The sequence below is a fragment of the Micropterus salmoides genome, unplaced genomic scaffold, assembly GCF_014851395.1.
Source record: "Micropterus salmoides isolate LMB-PRFRI ecotype aquatic unplaced genomic scaffold, ASM1485139v1 Ms_hic_scaffold_19, whole genome shotgun sequence".
Taxonomy (NCBI): Eukaryota; Metazoa; Chordata; class Actinopteri; order Centrarchiformes; family Centrarchidae; genus Micropterus; species Micropterus salmoides.
In genome coordinates this window covers 20700116-20725776 of record NW_024041039.1, presented here as the reverse complement: position 1 = coordinate 20725776, position 25661 = coordinate 20700116, and the positions used below count along the sequence as shown (strand labels likewise).

The following is a 25661-nucleotide window of genomic DNA, read 5'->3' as shown; positions in this document are numbered from 1 at the left end:
TTTAATTACGGAGCCGCATATTAACCCCATGCAGAGCCGTAGCAAGCTGTCCTTAATTGCCCCATTTCCTCTAACACAGAAGTATAGAGTGTGTGAGAGAGAGGGTATGTGTATGTGTGTGTCTGCAGGGGAGAGGCAGGAGATCTGTCAATATGAGCTTCTGTTACCCTCCTTCAAACACACACACACACACACAGACACACTTCTGTCTGATGAGACCGATAACTGATCATTTTTGAGACTGTACAGACCAAACAACAGCTAGTAATGACTCCTCTGTTGAGTGTTCACCCCCATAAAAGAGTTAAAACAGAGGACAAGAGTTTTCACTAATCAAGATTTGTCACTTTTGACATCTCAAATATTTTGAGAAAGTTATGACACGTGGAGCAAACTCTTTTCCATATAGCTTTTCTCTGTCTAGACCAAATACAGCTGGATGAAGCCTTGTAAAACAGGTTATCTGTACATCGACTGGCAAGGTGGTGGCACCAATCACCACACCAGAGGAAACGTGCCCCGGTACACAATATACTTTTGTCTTCAATCCACAGCAGATGTCCAAGTCATTACATTTTTCATCATTGTACAGGAGGAGATTTTTCATCTGGTTTTCTGCAGGGTAAGTGTTTTCACGCCAAACATGGCTCATTTCGAAATTAGCTCGACTTTGTCAGCCGTCAGATATGTGCTGTCCTAATTGAAACACACACCGGCAGGAATCTGTTTGGTGGATTTCCCCTCACGCCTGTTTCAATGTAACACAATTACCGTGATGAGTCGTTTGTCTGTTTCAAACTACAAGCGTTGCCAATCAACTTCCACATCAGTCACCCACATGTGCACGCTGGTCTACAGAGAATCCACGTTATTTATCACAGGCCTTCAAGAGAACCAGACTTCCTTACTTCAGCAGAAAATCTAAATAATCAAAGCACAGAAGAGGTGCCATTTAAGAGTACATGTAGCCATTCAAAGTATCAGCTGGGAGTTAAACCAACAGTCTGTTCAACACAAACATAAGTTGCCTAAATCTTTCACACTGCGGCCCAAAAGTCTCCTGAGTCCTCCATACCAAGCCATGTTTTCCTCAGCTGGGCCCCAGCTGGTGCCTCGCTCTGTGGTCAGGTTTTGGCTGACCTATATCCCCCAGCTCTAGTCCATGCCAGCCCACAGTGAGGACAGTATGTGCACAATGCAGAGACAGCATAATGAGCCCCCTACCTGACACTGTGACGCCAGACGAAGGCTCAACGTACATGCTTGTCTCACTGGTGGAGACTAAACTTTCAATTTAGAAGTTTTGGTTTGGCAGCAAGAATGCAGCAAATCGCCTTCCAGACTGAGTAAAGACCTTTCGTACATTATAGCATTCAGATCTGGGATGGGCAGAGACAGGTGTTTATGCGTACACATGTACGTGTTTGTATGCAAATACGCACTGACTGGAGCGTAGTAAAAAGGCATTTGTGTGTAACAGATTACAACAACATCCAGTTTGGAACGCTCTGAGCTTTTCCTGCCAGCTCAAGTGACGCACAGCACCCACCAGAAGTAGCATGGGTGGCCATACGTGACACAGCAGCGCACGGCATGGCTTGGATCAACATTCTCCTACGCTGAGGTGGCCTCGGTCACATGGATGTCGGGAAGATGACAGAAAGATGAGTGCCAGCTCAACATTTTCAGTCACTAGACTCTTTCAACTGTCACTTACTTGAATTATGTATGTGATATTAAAGGACTTCATGAAAAGTCTGCATGGTCACTGGGGTGAGGCCACACAAAACACACAAAGAGGTAAACAAGCCCATGAAGGAATGTAACACTTGAGTTCTAAACCCCTCCTGAGGTTAGTGAAACTGCAACAGTGATAATGTAAGTGCAAAAAATCCCACTTTCCACAGCTGGGTGTAAAAAAAAGATAAGCTAAATTGTTTGCATGAGGCTTTTGTTTTCTATTTCTACACTGACATACATCTTTGACAAAGACTGTCACATAGATGCGGCACCAAGGAGTTAAGTAACTCCACTTCTGCAACACACATTCTTCACTAGTGCATGCTCTTTCTAGACAGGAGGACACTGCAACTTCCTCGTCTGTGACCACAAACCTGGTCACATGACAAAAGTGGAAGCAGCTATATCCGGTTGTCTGTGTGTTTGTGTGTCTCCACCACTCTGCAGTGCAACTCCCCCACAAACAGTCAGAGCACAAACAACAAAGATGACCCTTGTCAGCTTCCTATTTGCACCCATTTCCCCTTCTTCTACTTTTATTCAGTTCTACTTTCTACACTGTGGTCTTTCTTAAGCACCGACATGACGAGAAAGTGAAACTGACAGTTGTGTTTTGTTTTTTTTAAATTGTCGACTCAAACACAGGACAGTAAGTGTGGAAACAGCATTACATTACACATCAAGACCAAATCTATTCACCATCTAAATATTATCCCTGCTTTCAATATTTTATACAACTTGACTTTAACACTTTGCAGAGTACACCCCAAATATATCCTGTGTACAGTAAGAAACACTGTGCAAGCTGCTGACAAAGGACAATGGGCCACATAACAACACAGGAGAGCCTTCTGCTTTTAAGTCAGTTCATCATCACTGATGTACAGTAAGCTAAACCCCTTTGATGTCACAGTGTTCTCCAAAACAGGAAACTGGCCAACAGACAGACTGACCACAACCTAGATAAGATAAAACCTCTTTCAAGTGTCAGGTCTGACTGTAACTGCTAAGGCACATACAGACAAACTTCGCTACGAGGAAATCCACTAAACGATCTGTGTACCGGAATCAAAGCTCTTCTAATACAAGTCAAGTGTGACAGCAGACATGTGGCTAAACTCAACCAAATTAGGGGAAGGACAGAAGAATAGGAAGACTGATTTGACACCAGATGAGAGATGAGAGAACTAGAGGGGATGAGAAAGCTACGCAGTGTGCAAAGAGTTGCATGGTAGTGAGACAGATCACTACATATGTTCTCCACATATGTAGGACTGTGAGAGGGGGGCTGGTGAGCGCAAGTGAAGTGTGTATGAGCCATGCGTACTGTGTGTGCGTGCATGGGAGGAGCTGTCAGGGGCTGATAGAGTGTCTTTACATGACAAGCAGCTGCTGAGGTCTGGGATGCGCGCTGGGCAAAGTGGAAAATAATGAACGGAGAACCGCTGCCAAACAAAACAGAATTCATCTTTATTTGCCAACTGCTGCATGGCCCTGTGTGTGGACAGCTCCAGCCTGCCACTGCCACGCCCTCTATATCACACACACACACACACACACACACACACACACACACACACACACACACACACACAGAACAGGTTTGGCCACAGCTGTACATGGTGAAGCATTGCCTGGTTTGTTTATACACGTGTGTAACAAAACAGAAGTTGGTCTATACGTACTTTGTGATCTGAAAAAGGTACCCCAGAGTGTGCCTGAGAACAAAGGTAAACCTTTATAAATGGCATCTCTCAAACATCTTTTTAAGTTAATCCAAGTGAACAGATCTAAAGGTTTCATCTGATTCTTCAAGGACTTACAACAAAGACAAGCCCCACAGGGATTAAAAATAATATATTAAATAATGTTTTCTTTCGACACTGAAGCCATTTCCTGGTAAACTTGGCTTAAGGGGCTGTAACATTAAGGGCCAGGCAGGCTCACTGAGGGGTCAATGAATAAAAGGAAAAAATGCGGAAGGTTTTAGACAGAAGGGGGGGTGGGGGAGAGAGTGACAGAGGTTAGTGGCTGTTTCCGAGGAGCGTCCTGTTCTGTCTGTCTCTCCGTGACAACAACAGGAATGTGGAGGTCCCAGCTGCTGTGGCTTGTTGGCTTTTAATAAGACACATCATGCAGCATTCATCATGTGGCCCCCAAAAGGAGAGGCCACAGTGTCCTAACAATGTGTCCAAACTAACAGCTCTGTTGCACGTCATCCCTTTCTCTCCCCTGTTCTACCCGGCTCTTTCTACTCGGAAGGATTTTAATAACATTTCAAGAACGATAATTTAAACAGAGGCCCACCTCAGTCATCTGGCACTAGATATACTATGCGCACACACACTCACGCGACGTGTGGCTGAATGTAAGCGCGCGCGCGCGCACACACACACACACACACACACACACACACACACACACACACACACACACTGAGAAGAACCAAGAGAGGGTCAGACAGAATGCGCCTCTCAATACCCACACCCAGTGGTTGGACTTCCTGAGGGGGCTGCTGTTGGGTTTTATCCCCGTCTGGCCATTCATGGTTTGGGGATGAGAGGAAGGGAGCCAGTGGTAACTGCATGAACTGTGCATGTGTGTGTGTTTGAGTGGTGAGAATCGGATGAGAAAGGGGGGGGGGGGGGGTTGGGGGGGGGGGGTAGGCGGAGGTTGAGGATTAGGGAATTAGAACTCCAAAGCGAGGGAGGGGAAGAGCGGGCTATGCCTTTTGTTGGTTTTTCCTCAGCCGCCCCCGCCATCCCCTCGGCCCTTTTCTGCCGGGTTCTGCCTGTAGGCTGCAGCTGCGGCCTGCTACCCTGTGCCCTGCATCTCAATGAGCCACGGGCCGCCCACTCCAGAGGAGAGGGGGCTCCCTGATGCAGGGGTCACCAGTGAGCCCCAGCAACTACAAACTCCACGCCACATCTTCCCTTGCTCTGAGCCAAGTTCTGAGCTGGGCTTCTCGTGCTGCCCTGACACCCATCTACCCATTTGCCCCTCTTGCTGTGACCATATAAGGCAGCACCAAGCTCACATGCAATCCTGAACTGTCCAGGAATTTGGGCTGCTTCATTTTATTCCCCGTGTCTTCCTGACATCCCCCTCCTCTCCTAACCTCTTTTGTTGGCCCCTCTCTCTCCCATGCAGCTGGATGGGGGACTCCATTGCCAGGGCTTTGGCAGCAGCATCAACAGGTTGCGGGGAAGGGCCACCCTGGCCTCCAATGTAGCCCTCTCTGTCTCTTCCCCTTATCCCGCTCTCTTTCTCTCTGTCACCGCGGTTGCCGCCGCGACCCTAACAGGAAAAAAAAAAAGCAGCTACGGGGTTGGGGAGGGGGGTGTAATGGAGGCTGCCCCTCTTTCTCACGCTTGTAAGAAAGCCCTCACTTCTTCTCTGTGGTGAGTGACACCTGCTGATTACCATAGAGACACTGTGGGAAGTTCCCCCCCTGCCACATTGGGGCTGAGATTTGCCCCCTCTCCCTGGGTAAACAAGCAGTCCATGGATTAGTTAACTGGGTTACTGCATGGCAAACAAATAAACACACATTATTTAGAGCAAATTAGTGCCAATGAACTCTCAATGAACAGTTTAAGATCTAACACCATCAAAACCAGCAAGGAGGAAACTCCAGAGGATGCATTTTTTTTCCTGAAGACAGGTAATCTCCAGCTCTTAAAAACTGTCAAGACCAACTTCCTGCAAAAAGTATGATAACACTTTCAGTACGGCCTCTGAATAACTTATGAAATATTTTCTGAGTAACATAATAAGCTGATGAGGAGGATGTAATGCATATCTGAGCATACAGTCAACTCTGTTTGCAGACAGCTGAGCATCCCCTTCATCTCTCGGTCTCCCCTGCCCTCCCTAAACTGGAGAGAGGTGCCAGTGATGTGATTGATGTCGGAGACTGGGAGCTTTTCGCTGGTCCATAGCCGCTTCCGCCATGGGTCTGAGTTGTCAGCAGGGTCATTATCCTAGCAACAGGATGGTGTGTCTGTGGGTGAGGAGTGTGCGCTGGAAGTGGGAGGGGGAGTTGGCGGGGGCAGGCAGAGAGGAAAGAGGGGAGTTAAAAGAGATGAGGAGCAGAGAGACAAAATGGGAAGAGTGTAACAGAGGTCGCTAAGAGAGCGCCGCCGATCACCACAGTTGTAGTGAGCAGGCGGACTCTGCACAGCAAAGTAAGCACACAGCGGGCTTGCCGTGAGAGGAGGCGAGCGGTTGGAGGTGCCACCTCCCTCAGCCTCCTGGTCCCCACATCATGCCAGCCAGCCTGCCTGCCGACAGCTGCAGCCCAGTAATTTACTTCTCTCCACCACATTTAGCATGAAGACTGCTTCCCATTACCCAGGGCAGGGGGTCTACGCTGACGGCCAGACACCCGCCCAGAAAGCTGGCTTCCCGGTGTGACACCCTCTGCTGCTGGACCCTGCCTACAGGGGCTCTGCTCCCATATCGGCCTGGCACGTCAACTTCCACTGCTGATGATCAACTGGGTAGTGTCTGACTATTTAATCACCAAAGTTGGACTTATCTGTTGTAAAGTTATTTAGTAGTAGTAGTCGCAGTTTCCTCACAGCTGTCCTTTTCATCTCTCACTTAGCCTCTATGAGTCTTCCTCATAGAAAAACTCAGCCTTTGACATCTCCACTCCAAATTTAGGTGCCATTTCTTATTAAAATGTTTTTTATAAAAAAAATCTTTTATATCAGCTGTGATGTTAATTGGTCACATGTTGGTCAGTGTTCCCCATATATCTGGATCAAAGAACATTAAAATATCTTGATCCTAAGTTCTCCATCTTTTAATAACAAGTTTTGTGTTTGTAAATTGAGAATTTCTGTATAATGATCAAAATGATTCCACGGCCGTACACTGCAAATTTCTGATTATATATTGGCTAAATGGAGTTTCATGTGTATCATATTATCTGTTACTTTTAAATACTTCATCATAACATCAGTTATTTGAAGGTTCAGTGTGTAATATTTAGGACAATCTATCGACAGAAATGCAATATAGTATCCGTAACTATGTTTTCAGTGGTGCTCTGAAGATCTTACATAACGAACCATTATGTTTTAATTTCTTTATATACACACACACACACACACACACTGCAGGTCCCCATCAAGGAAGTCTCTATGTTGCGCCGCCATGTTTCTACAGTAGCCCTAATGGTAAAACTGCTTTACAGAGCGCGTTTCGTCACTACGTTGACTACGTTGACTACGTACAAAGACGAAGAGGAAGAAACGTTACTAGTAGTCCACTTATTATTAGAAGGAAGAAAAGAAGAGAAATTTGGACAAATGGAGGACCACATGTATTATTTAGCACAAGAGCCGAAAAAGTGTAGATGAGACATAACGAAGTATACAGAACTTTGATTTGTGCCAAATAACGTATTGCATATACATATTTTGCAAATATTTTGACATATGGTTATTATGACGGTTAGTTTGCTGTCCATGTAAAGTAAACAAGATGTCTTGTTGTTTGTATGCTCTGATAATGCTAATCCAACACATCTTTGTTGTAGCGTCCATGTCGATTCCACATTTCGACTTAAGAGCAAATGAACACACACTGAAGTCGGAAGAACGACTTCACAACCCAGGAAATGGGACCATCCGAGGAGCACGTGAATGCACCATGAACCATTAGTTGCAATTCGCAACCATCACCATTAGATGCCACTAAAACTTACACACTACTTACACAAATTATGCATAACAATACTATTTACATAACGTAATCACATTACTAAAATTAAGTAGTAAAGCACTGTGTAACTTTATTTCTAACTAAAGTAACTATTACCGCAACATATTTTCCACAAGCTTCAAGATAAAATCATTTTGGGATCCACTTAACAGAATTTAGTCATTTTATATTCACTCGCGTCTCCTTTGTTATGTGAAAAGCCTCACAATATAAGTGAAAATATTAGATCCAGCTCTGCAGTACGTAATGTGTGTGTTTGTGTGTGTGCTGGAGCAGTGTGTGGCCCATGACAGCCATAATGAGGGGATGTGTAGGAGCCTGGGCGAGCCCAGCAGCAGAGCTGGCAGCCAGTCAAAGTCCTCAAGTCCTGAGACAGACATTGCAGCATCATGAGACATTCTTAATCAGGTGGGCCTGCTCCTTTGAAGAACATTTAACTGTGCAGGAACCACCACAATTCCCTTACTGAGATCACTAATACAGAGAGAAAATGAAAACAAATGTGGCAAATGCTGGCTGAATTGTTGGAGGCCTGTTCACCAGATGCACAAGGCACAGATATTCGAAAGATGAAAAAATGTTTCATCTACACCGATTATTGTGTCTGGTATTTCACAAAACCCATGCGTGCCTTTCTCCTCTCTGGACCACCAACAAGGTCTTGCATGAAGGAGCAGCTCATGGGTGTCCTTCAGCCGCATGACCAGCAAAGGAGCCAATCAGCTGATGAGTGCCAAACCAAACCACGAGAAGGTCTCTGCGGCATGTTGCACACAACATCCATCCACTCTCCTGAGGCCGCCTGGGTCACTGAGCAATGTTCTATGAACATGACAAAGATGCTGCTCAACTTCTGTCTCTCTCTTTGTCTGTCCTTTTCTTTTTCCCTCGCTATCTCTACTGTGTGCCCTCTGCTTTCCCTCCCTCCCTCTCTCACCCCTCCCCTCCTCTCGAGAGTCGGAGCCAGCTGAGCGTGCTACCCAAATCCAACAGTTGTTGCGGCCTTCGTTAGCCTAACGAAGGGGCCGGCTCTTTATACTTGTCAGGGAGCAAATGAGTCAAACAAACAAGGGCCAGGGAAGAGGGGAGGACAAGCAAGTGCTGTTCTGTTGAGCTTCACTGGGTTCTTGGCCGCAGCACTTCCCTGGAAACTAGGGAACCCACAATCTGCCTCTTTGATGTCTGATGATGCTCTGGCTTTGAAACTTTGGAAAAACACACTTGCAAAAAGAAATAACATGCTGCTCGGCCTCTGTGGCCACTAGAGGCCGTAGGCACATTCAAAGTGTGTGGGTGCACTCTGTGATGGATCTAAAAGGGAAGTATCATTTGGGGATGCATAACAACTGGTTATGATAGTAACAACAAAGTTAGAGTGTTTTTGCAAGCCTGTACTTGTGATGCGGTCTGTGCATAAGGGCACTGGGTAATGTCCTGCTGGCAGTGTATCTTCTGAATAAATATGCTTCATACTGTCCATACACAAACATTTGCATATGCATGTCCAGACGTACGTACGTACGCACACACACACACACACACACACACACACGCTACTCCCGTCATACTGGGATGCTTTGTCTCGCATTCCATAACTGTCCTTCCAAAACAGACAACCAAGATAACAGTCACAACAACACAGCCCAGGCAGCGTCCACAATCCAGACACATTACTGCAGCACAAGGCTTAAGGAGAAAGTATGAAGGTGTGTCCTTCAGAATGAGATCATTTCACTTAGTGCAGCCTGTCTGGAACAAATGCACAGAACACTCCAAGGCTGAGAATCTGCAGCTCTAATAACAGATTAGCTCTACTGGGGGGTTTACAGGGTAGTAAGGCACAATGCTTGCTCTACTTTCTTACAGTTTACATGTGCATGCTAAACATAACTTATCAGGCAGGAATCAAAAAGCAAGCAAGTGGCATGGGTATGCTCAGCTGACGCGCCAGAGCTGCTGTGCTCTGTGCCTATGACTAGCCCACCATGAAATCCATTTATCATGTAGCACCATTAAATGGGCATTACCGGAGGACAAGGCCACATTCTAACTGTACCTGCTTTTGTTAAGTCCCATTCGAATGCAGTGGTGTTAGACCACGTCTATGAAACACACACACAAAATGTTGATGGAAATATGGAGGGCTATCTTTTGCAAAACATTGAATTGGTGTTTTGAGTCCACACATGGGAGTAATGAGCACGCTGAACACACTTGTAAGTGGTATAAGCCATTTATTATTACGCCCACATGGAGATGTGAGTCACTTGGGTGGCGCCACCACACAAAACAGCTCCACTCAAGGTGCAACATGGGATGATAGCGGTTGAGCGGGGGCAGCCTGGCTGAGGTGATGGACAGTGAGACAGGGCTTCTGCAGGTTCACCTTCTGTGCAGTGGCTCTGGGGCAAACACTGCATGACAGTGACGCGACACTAAAGCCTTCCTGTCAAGGAGGCAGGTGGATGCCCTCCAATCAAAACACAGAGGCTCTGGGTGACATTTCACAGGGCACAGCTGCTGGGCTGCGACAGCATGCCAACTCACTATTCCTGAAGGGTTGTTTGTTTAGTGTGTGCATATGAGTGTGTGTCACAACTAGAAGGGTGTCACTGCTAGAACTCTTGTGTTTGGGTACACTACTGCCACACAACCCAACTGTTTTTCTACCAGTCACTATTTGACTACTGTTATAGTTACATTTTACACTGGCTCTCCATCAGAATCTTCCATTCGTATCAGCACCGACGAAGGTGTGGAAAAATGGACCTGTGCCAGTTTTGCGGCACAAATAATATCCCAGAGAAAGGAACACACACCAGAAATAACTGAGAATACAAATTTATAGACTGACACCTCTTGCTTAAGAAAGGATGTTCCTGTTCTCGTTATTTCTAAAAGAGAGACACAATAATAAACAGTTTGCCACTAAAGCCTCTGACACATGACAGAAATCTTATCAATTACATGAATTTTGATTTATAGATTTTTATGAAGAGCTGCAGGAAATCCAAGGTTGTGGATTAGATAACACCCTACATTTTTGTTAACTACTCCCTAACATTGCGGCAATGGTCTATACTCAACAGAGCTTGTGCAAATGAAACACTAATAGCACCCAACGTTTTATCCATTCACTCACTGGAAGGACCAGGGTGTGTCTGCCTGAGACCAACCGAGCCGAACCAGGCTGACCCTTTCCTAAAACAGCAGCCTGTTATGCTCATAGCCCAAGCCTTGAGGAGGGGGAGCGTGGGCTAACACACCACAGCGGCACACTGTTACCCGTAGAGTCCCAGGAACTCTCCTAGTGACCGGCTGCCATCACCTTATCCTCTGAGTCAGAGTCTTGGTTCCCCCTCTTCCAGTAAAAGCCTTGTCCCTTGGAACTGGGCCCAGAAGCCTTCATTGGTTTATCCTATTTTGCCCATGGTGGTAGTGGAGGCGGTGGTGGAGTGGGCTGTTTGCCGCAGTTTGAAGGCAGCGTTACTATGCACACATAAAGCTGCTCAAAGCCAGCAGGTATGTGAGGAATGCCTCTTCATCCAAACAACAGGACTCACGCCCGACACAGAGCCACGCCACACTACACACAGCACTGTCAGAACAGCTAAATGGGGCCTGCTGTGCAACTGGATGACTCTTTACACTAGATCTGGCAATATCATACAGCATGTTTAAATACGGCTACCTGGCAATGAATCATGCATGTATGTCATTTTCTCAGACATTTCTTCAGCATTTAGAAAACAAATCTGTCAATAGTACTCCTATAGTAAACGATAATCAAGTACCACAAGAATTAAGGTTATGCAGATTAGTGAAGTATTTGAACCATTAGAGCAGAATTTGCAATTTTTAGATTTTACTTTTATGTATGCCCCACAACCGTGGTGTGCATGTATTCCAAGAAACCAAGTACTTGTTTTGCAGTTTGAAAGCATTTCCCCTACATGTATCAACAAGGGATTCTGAAATATTTGCATAACAAACATATTTTAGGGTCTTTTCATATTTTGTGTTTTTAGCCAGCTTGGTTAACCCGCACATTTGCACAGTTGGGGTTCCTAGTATGTGGTTTCTATACTACATCTTGAGTGAATTGTAAAAAAAAAAAAAAAAAAAAGAAAAAAAAAATTACACAAAAGAAACCACAGCGCATAAATAATGAGGTTCATTCAGTAATTATCTTATTTAATTTTGGTTTCCAGCATTTTACATTTGAAACCATCACAAATAAAACTCTTTGTAACTGATATTAAATCAAACTATATAGTACAAACGTTAGCTGTGCCTTTACCTCTTTTATGCAGCCATCCCTCCTTGACAATCACCACATTGGTCATGTTGGTGGGCAGGGTGGAGGATCCAGGTTTCCCACAGGGTGAGACACCGCTTTGTTTCCTAAGTTTCCTTCACGTAGCCCTGTGCAGGAGCCTGGAGACGGGGTCCTGGGGTTTACAGCCGCCTTCTCAATGGTGGTAACCTATTAGTTGAAGAAGAGTAAAAATTAGCCCCATATTGAGGTGAAAGATTTTTTTCCACTTAACTGAATATTAACCCTCAGGTTAGCAGAGGGGAGGCAGTGGAATCGAGAGGATCCTAGAGCTTTCTGGCCCAGAGGATATGTAAAAACCAGAGCTTAGTCTCTTTCACGTGTGGAACCTGCAACCGGGTTGGGACACATTACTTTGAAATGTAGACATTATTGGTAGTTATTAAATACAAAAATCAAATATACACTGCTCAAAAAAATAAAAGGGAACACTTAAACAACACAATGTAACTCCAAGTCAAACACACTCCTGTGAAATCTAACTCTCCACTTAGGAAGCAACACTGATTGACAATCAATTTCACATGCTGTTGTGCAAATGGAACAGACAACAGGTGGAAATTATAGGCAATTAGCAAGACACCCCCAATAAAGGAGTGGTTCTGCAGGTGGTGACCACAGACCACTTCTCAGTTCCTATGCTTCCTGGCTGATGTTTTGGTCACTTTTGGATGCTGGCGGTGCTTTCACTCTAGTGGTAGCATGAGACGGAGTCTACAACCCACACAAGTGGCTCAGGTAGTGCAGCTCATCCAGGATGGCACATCAATGCGAGCTGTGGCAAGAAGGTTTGCTGTGTCTGTCAGCGTAGTGTCCAGAGCATGGAGGCGCTACCAGGAGACAGGCCAGTACATCAGGAGACGTGGAGGAGGCCGTAGGAGGGCAACAACCCAGCAGCAGGACCGCTACCTCCGCCTTTGTACAAGGAAGAGCAGGAGGAGCACTGCCAGAGCCCTGCAAAATGACCTTCAGCAGGCCACAAATGTGCATGTGTCTGCTCAAATGGTCAGAAACAGACTCCATGAGAGTGGTATGAGGGCCCGACGTCCACAGGTGGGGCTTGTGCTTACAGCCCAACACCGTGCAGGACGTTTGGCATTTGCCAGAGAACACAAAGATTGGCAAATTCGCCACTGGCGCCCTGTGCTCTTCACAGATGAAAGCAGGGTCACACTGAGCACATGTGACAGACGTGACAGAGTCTGGAGACGCTGTGGAGAACGTTCTGCGGCCTGCAACATCCTCCAGCATGACCGGTTTGGCGGTGGGTCAGTAATGGTGTGGGGTGGCATTTCTTTGGGGGGCCACACAGCCCTCCACGTGCTCGCCAGAGGTAGCCTGACTGCCATTAGGTACCGAGATGAGATCCTCAGACGCCTTGTGAGACCATATGCTGGTGCGGTTCCTCCTAATGCAAGACAATGCTAGACCTCATGTGGCTGGAGTGTGTCAGCAGTTCCTGCAAAAGGAAGGCACTGATGCTATGGACTGGCCCGCCCGTTCCCCAGACCTGAATCCAGTTGAGCACATTTGGGACATCATGTCTCGCTCCATCCACCAACGCCACGTTGCACCACAGACTGTCCGGGAGTTGGCGGATGCTTTAGTCCAGGTCTGGGAGGAGATCCCTCAGGAGACCATCCGCCACCTCATCAGGAGCATGCCCAGGCATTGTAGGGAGGTCATACAGGAACGTGGAGGCCACAGACACTACTGAGCCTCATTTTGACTTGTTTTAAGGACATCACATCAAAGTTGGATCGGCTTGTAATGTGGTTTTCCACTTTGATTTCGAGTGTGACTCCAAATCCAGACCTCCATGGGTTGAAATTTGATTTCCATTGATAATTTGTGTGTGATTTTGTTGTCAGCACATTCAACTATGTAAAGAAAGGAGTATTTAATGAGATTATTTCATTCATTCAGATCTAGGATGTTTTATTTTAGTGTTCCCTTTATTTTTTTGAGCAGTGTATATTGTACCTTATCCAGTAAAATGGGACACAGCCATAGACAAACTCTTTAAACATCTCAAAAAATTTTCAAAGCAAATTAAATGCATTTAGCATTTTATGTTAGTCAAATCAAATTGCAGTTTTTGGACTTTGTACCACAAGTTGAGCACTTACTCAAAATGTTCACCTTTGAAAGGTCAGAAGCTAAGCAATATGAATCCATCCAAATTAACATATTTATTTTACCATTACAGACTAAATGAAGATGGAATAAAGAACAAATGGGATATTTTGATCCTCACCTGGTAAAAAAAACGCTATATTTTAAAGCAATAAACCATCATATAGATTATAATGCAACTGAATATGTTTTAATTCACTAGAATGCAACTGTAAATCTGATGAAAATAAACTAAAATACAACAGTTATACAATATTTTCAAAATATACCAGGCGAATGTCCATATTTTGGCAATATTTACTGTTTAAAAGGGATACTTCGCGATTCTTATCCATTCCACTTTTTATTAAAATCTGCAAATATTTCCTCATGGGTCGGTAGCTCTTTTTTTCGTGTGCTCTGAAAAAAATCCGGTTTTCCTACACAGCCCTTGGTCTGTAAATTGAGCTCAAACAAATCTGCTCGGAGCGAGCAGCAAGTGGCGTGCTTGAAGCAGTGGGAGAGAGAATGTAAACAAACAGCGGTACATTCGAACATGACGGACCTCTTACTGGACTTTAGCTGTGAAGATGACTGAGAAACAGCCACAGAGGGAAAAAATAAATTACGAAATTTGAAAGGAATGAAAACCGATGCTGAGGTTGCTCCGTTTCTGCTGGACAGGTGAGTAAAGTTAGCTTTGCTGTTCCACATAAACAACAGGTTCAGTATTACTGTCTTGTCTGTTTATTGTCATGTTTGTGATGATCCCAACTGGTTAGCTTTGTTAGCTTTGCTGCAGCGGTCAGTATGTGTGCGGTAGAGAAGTAGTTTGTGTGAACGGAGCCCCGGTGAATAGAGTGAAACGGGTCAGCAATAAGGCTTGTTCAGCAGTAAATATACAGTAGAAGTTACAGTGGCTGGTGAATAAAGGTTTTCATACCGCTTATCGGTATACATTCTGAGTAACGTTGAAACGTTTTTAACTTAAATCAGGAGACAGCTGTGTGGACCGCGGCAGTTGTGTGTGGTGTGTCTATGACCACCAGCTACATTGAGGGGTACTATCGGCAATGGAAAACGGGGCACTGCCAAATAGACTTTATAGACGCTTTCATCAGACGCGTTTCCAAGGTGCTGGCCCGAAGTTACCTTCCCTTCTGTTTGTTACTAGGTTTGTGTTTACTGGCTAATATGGTGAGTGATATCCAGTACAGTGTTTCCCATACATTCATTTATTTGTGGTGGCCCATCACATTATCAGCGCTGACCGCCACATATTGATTTCCTTTTTTACTACTATTTGAGATGGGAAAACTTGTATTTGATTGCAGAGCTGCAGGCAGCGCATATTCGCATAACCCCCCACCGCGCTCGCCGCAGTTACGCTGCGGTAAACAGGTCGGTAGAAAAACATTCTTGTCTTTTCTTCAACGGGTCTGCTAGTGTGACCTTATCACATTTCAGTTTGCAGCATTTCTTTTCTTCGACTGGCAGCTAAGGTTATTTACTTGTTATGGATTGCTTGCGGAAGTTAAGTTTGGGCCAGAGTAACGCGCATGCGCAGTACCGTTTATTTATGTTATGCAGATACTCGGAGCAACTAATTGGCTGATTTTTGAAAAACGGCAAAAGTTTTTTGACAATCGCATGCTGCCCCCAGTGTTCAACATTAATACACTCATGCCTATCTAGGTTTTCATGAAAAACAGTTTCACACATTTTAAAATTAGAATATTTATAGACTCTAATCTAAATCTAATTACACATTTCAAATGTAATCCGGGTTGATAATGGTTACTTATTTTTTTGTAATCCTGATTACATGTAATCCGTTACTACCCAACCCTGCCTGCGACATTGCAAGGTTAAAATATCTGTGTAAGGCTGTGGTTCTTGGCATTAGTACTGAAATCTCCCCATACTGGAAAATTCCATGCTGTTCACACACAACACAACCATTCCTCATAGTTTTTTTCTACTCATGACAGCAGTGAATTAGAAAATAATGGCATAAAACAAATCTTACACAGGCTGCCTAAATGAAGGATGGCTGTTTAGCCTGATGGTTTGGCCAAAGGTATGTTTTTGATCCTATGCATCATGATAATATGCACCTATGATGATTTGATAACTTTATCAAATTTGTTGGATTTTTAAGCAGATAGCAGATTTGTATGAATGGGTCTTGTTAAGCTGTTTGATGCATATTATGTTTTGTTTGCAGGATGTAAAATTTCCAATCCACTATTTCTTTGAAAATACACTAGACACTGATCATGAAATTTACTAAATTATACATTTATGACCATTATGAACTTTTATCACAGAAAAAAAGCATGTCAAACTCAGCAATAACCAGACACATCAAGGAAATCAACCACTGCCAATATATACTGCAAAGAGAGAAAAACGTTCAGCAAACATGAGGGTATCATTTAAAATAATGTTCACATCTCCTACTACTTGTAACTGACTCCTTTAAATTTTATTTAAAAATTTTATTGAATTTCATTTCCTTGTACATAAATATTTAAATGTTAAATCCATTATAGATTTGCTGTCATGCAATGAAGTGATGTGTGCTAAAGCAGAAAAAAACGCACATGTGGCATTATCTTTGAGATGAGATTGTTCTGTTAATTGTGAAGTGATCGTGTTGACTTTGCATCATCTGATTAAAATATTCAGTGGCTACTGAAAAACATCAACTCTTCTCCCACAATTCAACGACAACTAGGCAAACGCCATCTGCTTTTTTTGTGCGATATGATTGAAAGCTCCAGAACAGCTACTAAATGAACAGGTTTAATTTTCAAAAAAACACCATATTTTGTTGTCATACTGCTCATTTTAGCTATGGAGTGATACATCTCAACTCTACAAGATATTTGTTGGGGGTTGCACATGTGCAGGTCCTAGGTAAGGACTACTAACCAATCAGAAGCAGAGTAGGGCGGGTCCTGAAAATCCGGTAAACACGGCTTCGGTTCAGCTGTACACGTTCCCCTTATCAGCTTAGCAACATGGACTGGAGCAAGAGTTTCAGAGTGGTGAGTTATTAATTTGTAACAAATGTATCTTTCATTCACAAAGTTTTAACTGAGCATTGTCTCTACATCACAGTAACCACTTTATGTCCACTGACTGCCTGGAGAGTAGCTAATGTTTGGAAGGCAGAGGAGAGGCAGCAGGCGGACGTCTTGTCACTGTGTGCTGCAGCTCAGACTGTTTTTCCACCGGTGTTTTTGAGGGCGTGTCTGACAAACCGCTTGGTGAGCATTATGAAGCACATTTTGCTGTGTCGTCACAGGGAACAAAGGGAACAGGCAGGACTACAAACGAGCTGTTTTCAGGCAGTTCAGAGCAGTGTTTTCTGCGGGAGATGGGAACTCCCTTTGGGTGGACTTTGGGCTTTTTCACTTTGTAATCCTATTACATGCACAAAAAAAGATATATAACTCAATAAAGGAGAGGGAAAAAGACAAAAAGCATAATATGACCTCTAACAAAATAAATGATTTGTGAAGTGAAGACATATTGTTTACTGTGAGGATAAATAGATTCAAATGTTTAAGAACCTAGATATACTTTGTGCACCGTATTTGTGGTGTGGCTGTTCTAGTCACACCTGACCTGTGGTGGAAGCATTACGGAAATGTTTTACTCAACAACTCACACATGAAAAAGAAAAAAACGAACACTGTCCCATTTACATAGTTGATGTGCAAAAGGGTCTTCAGAGTGGATGTACGAGTACAGCATTTGGAAAAATATCAAGCTACAGCAACAGTCTTCTGTTCAAACTCAGAAGTCAAAATGTGAGCGAACAGAATAAAACTGCACTGACAGTCATCTGATAGTCCAAATGGAGTGGAATTCCATCACAAGCACATCGGTTATTCAACGGCATCATACTAAAAACCTGCAGGCTATCATAACAAAAAAGCTTGACCTTTTGATTCATTGAGTACTTCTTTATGATATAAAGATAGCTTTGAATGCAGGGCAGAAGCAAAAGAATGATCAATTGCCATGATTGTTCACAGAAATGTCACATACTGCACCAGGCAATCTCTGACCATCCACTGAAATCAATTTGCCTGCTGCTGCTCCGTCAGAGTAAGGCCATCAAAAGAGAGCTCTGTTTGAGCGGCCTCATCCAGCTTACTAGTGAGGACAACAACAGGAAGTGGATGTGACTATTGACAGACTACGAGTCATATCAGTGCAGCCCCAGGCTCGAATACATCTGTCAGTGAGTGTGCGATCAACACGCCTTTTGCTGCCATTCTGCTCACTTCCATCAATGAGCAAAAGTGAGTTCTTGAGAGCACCGTTTATTTTTGCTCAGCGTTTTTGTTTATTGCACTGGGGTTGTGGTGCTTGTGTCACACAGTTGATGCTGGAAGGATCTTGGAGAGGGATTTGAAAAAGCATACTGAGTGCTATTCAAACTAGGGATCACACAGACCGTTGGATCCCTTCGGCAACTTAGTGTGTACTCTGTGACACAGGCAAACACACATTATATACACATTGGGACACATCACACAAACAAACTTGAGCGCACACACCACAACCAAAAAAGCAACACATGCACAAGACCGGCTCTGGAGCCACAACAGAGCACTGCTGTTTTAATGGGAGCGACCTGTTGCTACTGCGGCCTGTGTGGAAATGCTGGGATGCTGCCAGCGCTGCAGCCCAGCAGCCACTGAATGAACCCAGTACCCTGACAGCAGGTCACATGGTCCTCAGGCCTCTGGGCCACCGCCTGCCTGCCTGCCTGCTCTACTGTCAGTGCGGCTTTCAATCATTCATCTTTCTGGCTCCAGCTCCGGGAGCCACCCCATTCAATTCAAATCAGTGTCATGCAGGAAAGATGCCACACACTGAGCCTGTCACTGGGCCACTGAGGACAGTCCCATGTATTTATGGCAGGAAGCAGAAAATCAGGCCGACATCACCACACTACTTCCTTCATCTCTGATCAATAGATACAAGTCTGTTTCTGCTCTATTTACTGCTGCAGTTCGGGTAAACAAGAGAGTCAGCAGCTGGTTTGTGGTTACAAAGATAGAACATTACACTCAAATATTTAAAAACGATTCAATGAAATGAGAGCATCAAATATGCTCACCTGTTGCTGGTAAACAGAGCCCTGAAGCGACGCCTGGTTTGTGTTCAAATGCCACAGTGGAACCAGTACTAGTGTGTTCTACTACACTGTGCCAAGTTCCTCTTTCAAGTTCCCTGAAAACACATCACAAATGATAAGAATATTGTGGGTAAGTGTAGCTGAATACCAAACCAGCTGCTGTAACCTTGAAAGCCAAGTAGACTCACTACGTTAATCCTGTGATAACATGAACAGCAAACCCTTTGTGACTCATGTTCATGCATTCATTTTCATGCTGTTCAGACAAGCCACAGACTAAATTAAAGATGGATCACAAAGCTTCACATAAATAGCTGGACTATATACTAATCGTAACATACTCATTCTGTCCTTTAAAAAGGCTCTGGATAACACACAGAATGAGACCACAAAGTCCTGGTCTCTTTGGTTTGTTGCAAATCAAATGACCTGGCTATTAGCGTGATCAACAAGTAAACAAGATGAATTTCACAAATATTTTAGGCTGCGGTGTTCTAAGTTGCATGACACGGACCAAGAAGGGTACCATCATATGATGCTGATGGTGGGCTACCATCCTCCTGTGGTAATAATACATCTAAACCTGTAGATGTATTATCTCCATACTCCAGTGGAGCAGGCAGGACGACCACAATAAGTCTGCCTGTGTACAGGCACAATCATTTCAAACAACATTCTTCAGATTCTGCATGCATCTGGTGGCACATTTGCGTCAACGAGGCTGCGAAGAGATTGGGTGGGAGGTGACTGGTATTTTCTAAATAGAACAGGGAGAGCCAAGCAGTCACTGGCTGCATCATTACGCCAGCTTGTTGCGTCTTCCCCGGGTCACATGCCAAGTCCCCCTGCATACACACACTGGACAGACGATGTCTCATGACCGATAACAGCATTTATACACTAGAAGTGTTAAGGGTACAACATGCCCAGGGACAATGTTCTTTTCAAGAATGAAACTCCTGGGAGATAGAGAGGAAAAAACAGACACCAACATCAGTGAATCAGTGTTCTCATGTTGGGTCTTAAGCTTTGCATCTTGAATGTCCTTTAAAACCTGTGCTGCTCCAATGTGCAGCTGACAAACCTTTTCATTTTGACTCCCACCACATCAGTAGGTTTCACATCGCAGACTGTTCAAAAATAAACCTTCTTGACAAAATGATTTAGTAAAGAAATGCATAACTGTCATCATTGTGGGTGGGATTATAACAGTGCAGGACAGTAAAACAGTTGCACACATGTATTTTGCAATCGTACTGATTACAAGGGAGGAAAATGAGAATATAACTCTATTATACTTTTTCCTTTATACTTTATCCAAACTTTAGACCGAAAAGGCTCTGGGGTCCCATTTTGAGAACCACTACAGGGCAGTATCAAGTCACAACAAAGATGCACTACTTTGTATCACTGAATATGGATGCAACAGTGTTACAACAGAACAGCAACAAGCTGGCGAGGCTAACGACTAAACGTAAAATCATTGTCTGGGTCCATTTCTCACCCAAACAAGCAAACAAACGCAGTGGTAGCTCATAACAATGAATGAGCTGCTCTCTTGTTGAGCTCATTTGTTTTCGTCTGCCTGCTGGGCCATAAAGTACAAGTAAAAACAACTTTCTCGTAGAGGTGAACCGTTTAAAGTAACATGACTGCAGAAATTTTGGCCTGAGGGCTGTCTTAAAAGTGGTCATTGTCAAAACTGAATGGTTAACATCTGAAGATAGACTCACTGTTGTTTGTGGAAAAGCAACACCGCGAAATAATTTACTACGGGGCGTTTATAAGCCCTTGACTTTACTGCCAAATAACTTCTACGGCGACGTGAAGTCAGGAAAGTACCTCATTTCAGGTTTGCATTTAGCGATAGAAAGGATATGGGGCCTAGCAGGGCAGCTTGGGTGAGAATAACCGCATCCCATGTAAGTACAATGGGGACCTACCCTGTCTAGCTGTCGACCTCTTGTAGTTAACCATGCGAAGGAAACGCGGACATTTACCTGGACAGGAATTCAACAATGTGTCCGTCTCATTATAGTGAGCTGTTTCGGCGGTAAATTAAGTTGAGAAGTCCTTCAACAATCTGGACAAAAGTGCTCTCATTTACTCCGTTTCTTTGCCTTTCTTCCACTACACCTCCCAAACGCGCTGTCTGCAATGACTCTGTGGCAGCCTGCTCTCCCGGGTCCTAGAGCCGACCAAGTAAGAGTCACACTCATATGAGGAGTGGTAGGCTGTCAGCCGTCCCATTGAAAAAAAATCCTGCAGTGTTCCTGTAGGGGCTTATTAGGGGCTGCGTGGCCTTGTTGAACTCGTCGTTTTATCTGTGCCGGTGGTTTCCAAAATGGGGTCCTGGGACCTGCAGGGGCTCCGGTAAGGTTTCCAGGGATCCTCAGTACAGTGTGGGATATCGTTGTTTTTTACTTCCTGGAACAATTACGTGAGATAATGTATAAGACTGACTTTTTGGTTTTGGTTTGTTACAGCTGTTCTTTGGTGATTTAATATTGGTACTTTGCCACCTGCTGTAAAATGAGCTGTAGCAGACTCTACCTAATTATTATTTTCATTATAGATGAATCTGGAGATTCATTCTTTGGTCTCTTAGTAAATTGTCAGAAAATGATAATAAAACAGAAAAATAAACCGATGGTCCCCTGATGTGCCAGACACGTGCATTAAGTGCTTGGAAGAAAAGGATATTCAGTATCACTGCGTATGGGATTGCCCAAAAATAAAAAAATGTTGGGAAGAAGTTGTTCTGACTTTATCTGAGATTGTTGGAGTGAAGATACCTCTCCAGGAGGGAATATGTATACTTGGTATATATCCAAAAAACTTTATTGCCCTTTATTGTCAATCCTAAAGAGTTAATTTTAATTGACTTCGGATTCTTGCAGACTAGGAGGATGATTGCTTTGTCTTGGAAAAAAATGGATGTGCCCTCCATACATGTATCTATGCATCTTTTATTGTGTTGGAAAGACTGACTTATATAACCTGGGGAAGGGCTGCAGAGTTTGAGACTGTGTGGAAACTCTTAATAGAGTTTCTTAAACTTTAAAGGGCACAATCAACTTGAAACTGCTGTGTTGACATATGCTGCTGAGTGTTTGTGTTTTATTTATTTAGTATATTTAATTTGTTAAATGTGTGAAGTATGTGAAATGTCTTGTGGAAATTGTGACTATTTATTTTATGGATGTTATTGTTTTGATTGTTGACTCTTGTTTTGATTGTTGTATAAGTGATATAAAAGTTCAATAAAAATATTGTTGAAAAAAATACAAAAAACAGAAAAATGCTCAGGGCCCTAGTTGACATACCGTAGGTTATTTTTTGTTTTGTTCTACCCTAAAATAATATTTAAAAAAATGTGTGTGTATGTATGTATATGAGAGAGAGAGAGAGAGAGAGAGGTATGTGTGTGTGTGTGTATATATATATATATATATATATATATATATATATATATATATGTATGGGTGTGTGTGTGTATATATATATATGTGTTTTGTAGTGTAAGTGTAGTCTGATGAATGATGTTTTACTTTTTATTATTATTGGATAATTTTTTGTTGAGAAAAATCCACAAAGATTATTTGGAAAAATAAGATTAATGCTCAAAGTAAATGATTAAACATATCCGATATGTATCACTGTAAACTCTAGTAAATATATATTAAAATCAATTTGAAAAACTCACAACTAACCACTGTAAGCAGTGTAGGCTTGGATGCGATGCTGCTGTTTTTCTGTTGCTTGTCACCACTCAAGCTGCAGGCTTCTGTTGATTTATGGCTTATTTTTGGAGACACCTGATTGGAGAACATTACAGTAGCCAAGGCTACTAATGCTAAAAAAGACATTCTTTCACTCTGTGTTGCTGTCAGGTAGGAACGGGCACTGACATTTCCAATAAAATGCACTTAAGCCATGAAGTGAAAATGTAACCTTTAGATTTCTTACTTAGTGGTCTGGGGTAAATCCAACGCTTTTACAACCACTATCTCTTTTTTGGCACTTCAGTACACCAATTTCTTCCTGGTTGAGCTGTAAACCTGTTTTTTTTCTGGAGCTTTCAACTGCACCATATGACCTTCATCAGTATGACATTATAAATACTGAGCTCGCATATCAACAGAGCCATGTCCATGATAAATAAGCAGACTTTATCCAGTGATGGTCCCATGGTCAGGTATGAACTCTTGTGCTTGATATTTTAAAAAAGTAGCATCATTGTGTCGACAGGAGACATCAGGACAGATATGAAAGAACATGGCACGTGCTCAGATGAAACTGCAGTAGGGAAATAAAAAAAGGTGAAGACTATATGTGAGGTTACGTCAAATTACAACCCTACACGTTATTCTAGATTATTCAAGATAAACAGTCATCTACAGCCACAAACAACGCCCTGCCGGAGAGGTAGGAGTTAAACCAGTTTAGGACAGGTACAGACAGGTCGGTTCAGTCAGGGATCCTCTCAAATGAAGCCCTCAGATGAATTGTCTACTTGGTCAATGTGTATATAATATTAAATGTTTATACAACCTCTCTCTATAACATTTCACAAACATCCCTATAGCCCTGCTCTATATACAGTTATATACTTCTTACTTATTTTTAAAGATACCTTAAATTTTTATTTATAAGCACGACTTCTTTATCCGCTATGTGCAGTGAACTACAAATATGCATGATGTAAAAGAAACGGACAATGGTTTTCAAAGGTTGCACAATTAAAAAAAAAGAATGTTACAAGAACAGGATAGCAGGGACAGCTGCCAGCGTTCCCTCCGTGATGAAAAACTCACTGGCCTCTACCCTCTGTCTCTCACCCTCTCTGTTGTCATTTCCCCTCTTTGTAACTTACACTGTAATGTTTTCCCTCACTGCTACTATGTGTCAGCCTTGCCAAGCTGTTCCTGTCATACAAACAGAGCTGAGTGAGGGTATCCCATATTTTCTGATGTTGTTATTCAGTGGTGGTGCCCTTCTCCTCCTCCTCCTCCTCCTCCTCCTCCTCCTCGGCTGTCTCTGGTCCGGTGATAGGAATGCCTACCCTGTTGTTCTGCAGATTCAAAGCAAAAGTAACAAAATCAAAGGCTCAAAGTGAGTTGATAATGCCCTTCCTGTCAAAGACTCATCTGATCTCTTTTCTTGCCGGCTTGCGCTATCTGTTCAGAACATAACAAACACGAGAGAACAGAACTTAATGGGCTGTTGAAGGAGAATAGATAACATGCGGCAACAACAATTAGACACAGAGGGCAGGAGGGCCATAATAGGGAGGAAGTAGTGGGGGGTCTGAGCAATACAGTATCTCCCGGCAACTGTGGTGCAATGTTGCTACAACTGTCACATTATTTTCCAGGATGTATTATCCACCTGTTATGCAGCTTTGCCTACAGCGCCAAAGATTTAAAGATTTAATGTCAGATGCACAAAGAGTTTGTAGCATTGTATAAACAATTTCCAGGCACACTGTCCTCCATAAAAATAAACTAAAGTCAAGTCAAGATAATCAAATTTTATGTATATAGCCCTAAGTCTTTACAATCAGTACAACATATGCCACCTTCTATCCTTTCAGACCCTCATTTCAAATAAGGAAAGATACCACAAAAGCCACAGCAGAATACAGGAGGGGAAAAACTTGTAAAAAAAAACACTATATAAGTATAAAAATTACACAGCCTGTACAGAGTCCAATGTGCATAGTAGTGTTATTTATAAGTCCAACAGTTCAAATCCGTAGTATAATCGGAATCAGATTAATTGCTAATTAGAATTTAGCATGTAAGGAATTTGCCTTGCTATTTTGGTGCATAGAAATAACATAAAAGGCAAGAACTGCAAAAGTCAAGAAACTTAAATAGAAAACAAAAAAATAAATGGGATGTGCAACAGTATTATGAGTGCAAAACAATACAATACAGTATGCTTGTGTAAAAGAGTATAAAAGACAAAAACAACTAATGAATCACAAAGGACAAAAAGTTTAGGGATACTGGGGATCAGCCTGGTGCTAGTATGCAACATTCTCACAAACTCACAAAACTTTATTTCAAAGTATTGAAATTTTGAAGATCCCAGGCTTTTCACAGATACCAAATATGACTTCAAGGATATTCCCATACGATGGAATAGCTAGTACAGCTGTGAAAAAAAACAGAGTGCTGGGTGTAAATATTTCTGCCAAAGTAAGAGCTGGAACAAACTGATACACAATGCAGTCAGTCAGAGTGGAATATTGTGACTTTTCCAAACTTAAAGCTGCTTAAGGGAAAATTTAAATAAGAGAGCTGCACGTAAAGAGCTTTTAAGTTTATTTTTTAATGCATAGAGATGCATTACAAGCATCCTCACAGAGATATCTACAACGCGACTCAAGCCCACCCCTATGGTGAGACTTTGGTCCAGTGGGGAGAGTGATGTGGTTCAACTATGGCTGGATGGCTGGCTGGTTGGCCGGTCAGGCTACACTGGAATGCGGGGTCTTTTGTTTGTCTGAGAGAGGAGTGGGTCAGGGGGAGAATGCCATTGATGATTGCAGAGAGGAAGAAAGAACCT

At 43.2% G+C, this 25661-nt stretch overlaps 1 protein-coding gene across 3 annotated transcripts in view; it reads right to left on the bottom strand.

Annotated features, from left to right (window-relative positions):
- The window catches only part of akt1 (v-akt murine thymoma viral oncogene homolog 1), a 34557-nt gene extending 13295 nt beyond the window's left edge, over nucleotides 1–21262 (bottom strand). Inside the window, exons 1-3 of one of the 3 annotated variants that reach the window (XM_038729216.1) lie at nucleotides 21086–21262; nucleotides 19068–19180; nucleotides 11774–11959 (exon numbers count right to left, since the gene is read on the bottom strand). In XM_038729216.1, coding sequence (XP_038585144.1) covers nucleotides 11774–11819 — 46 coding nt within the window. In that variant the 5' untranslated portion in view covers nucleotides 11820–11959; nucleotides 19068–19180; nucleotides 21086–21262. Of the gene's footprint in view, nucleotides 1–11773; nucleotides 11960–19067; nucleotides 19181–21028 lie in introns of all 3 variants that reach the window. The other 2 variants (XM_038729217.1, XM_038729214.1) reach the window with 2 other exon arrangements.
- Between the last annotated feature and the right edge of the window lie 4399 nt (nucleotides 21263–25661).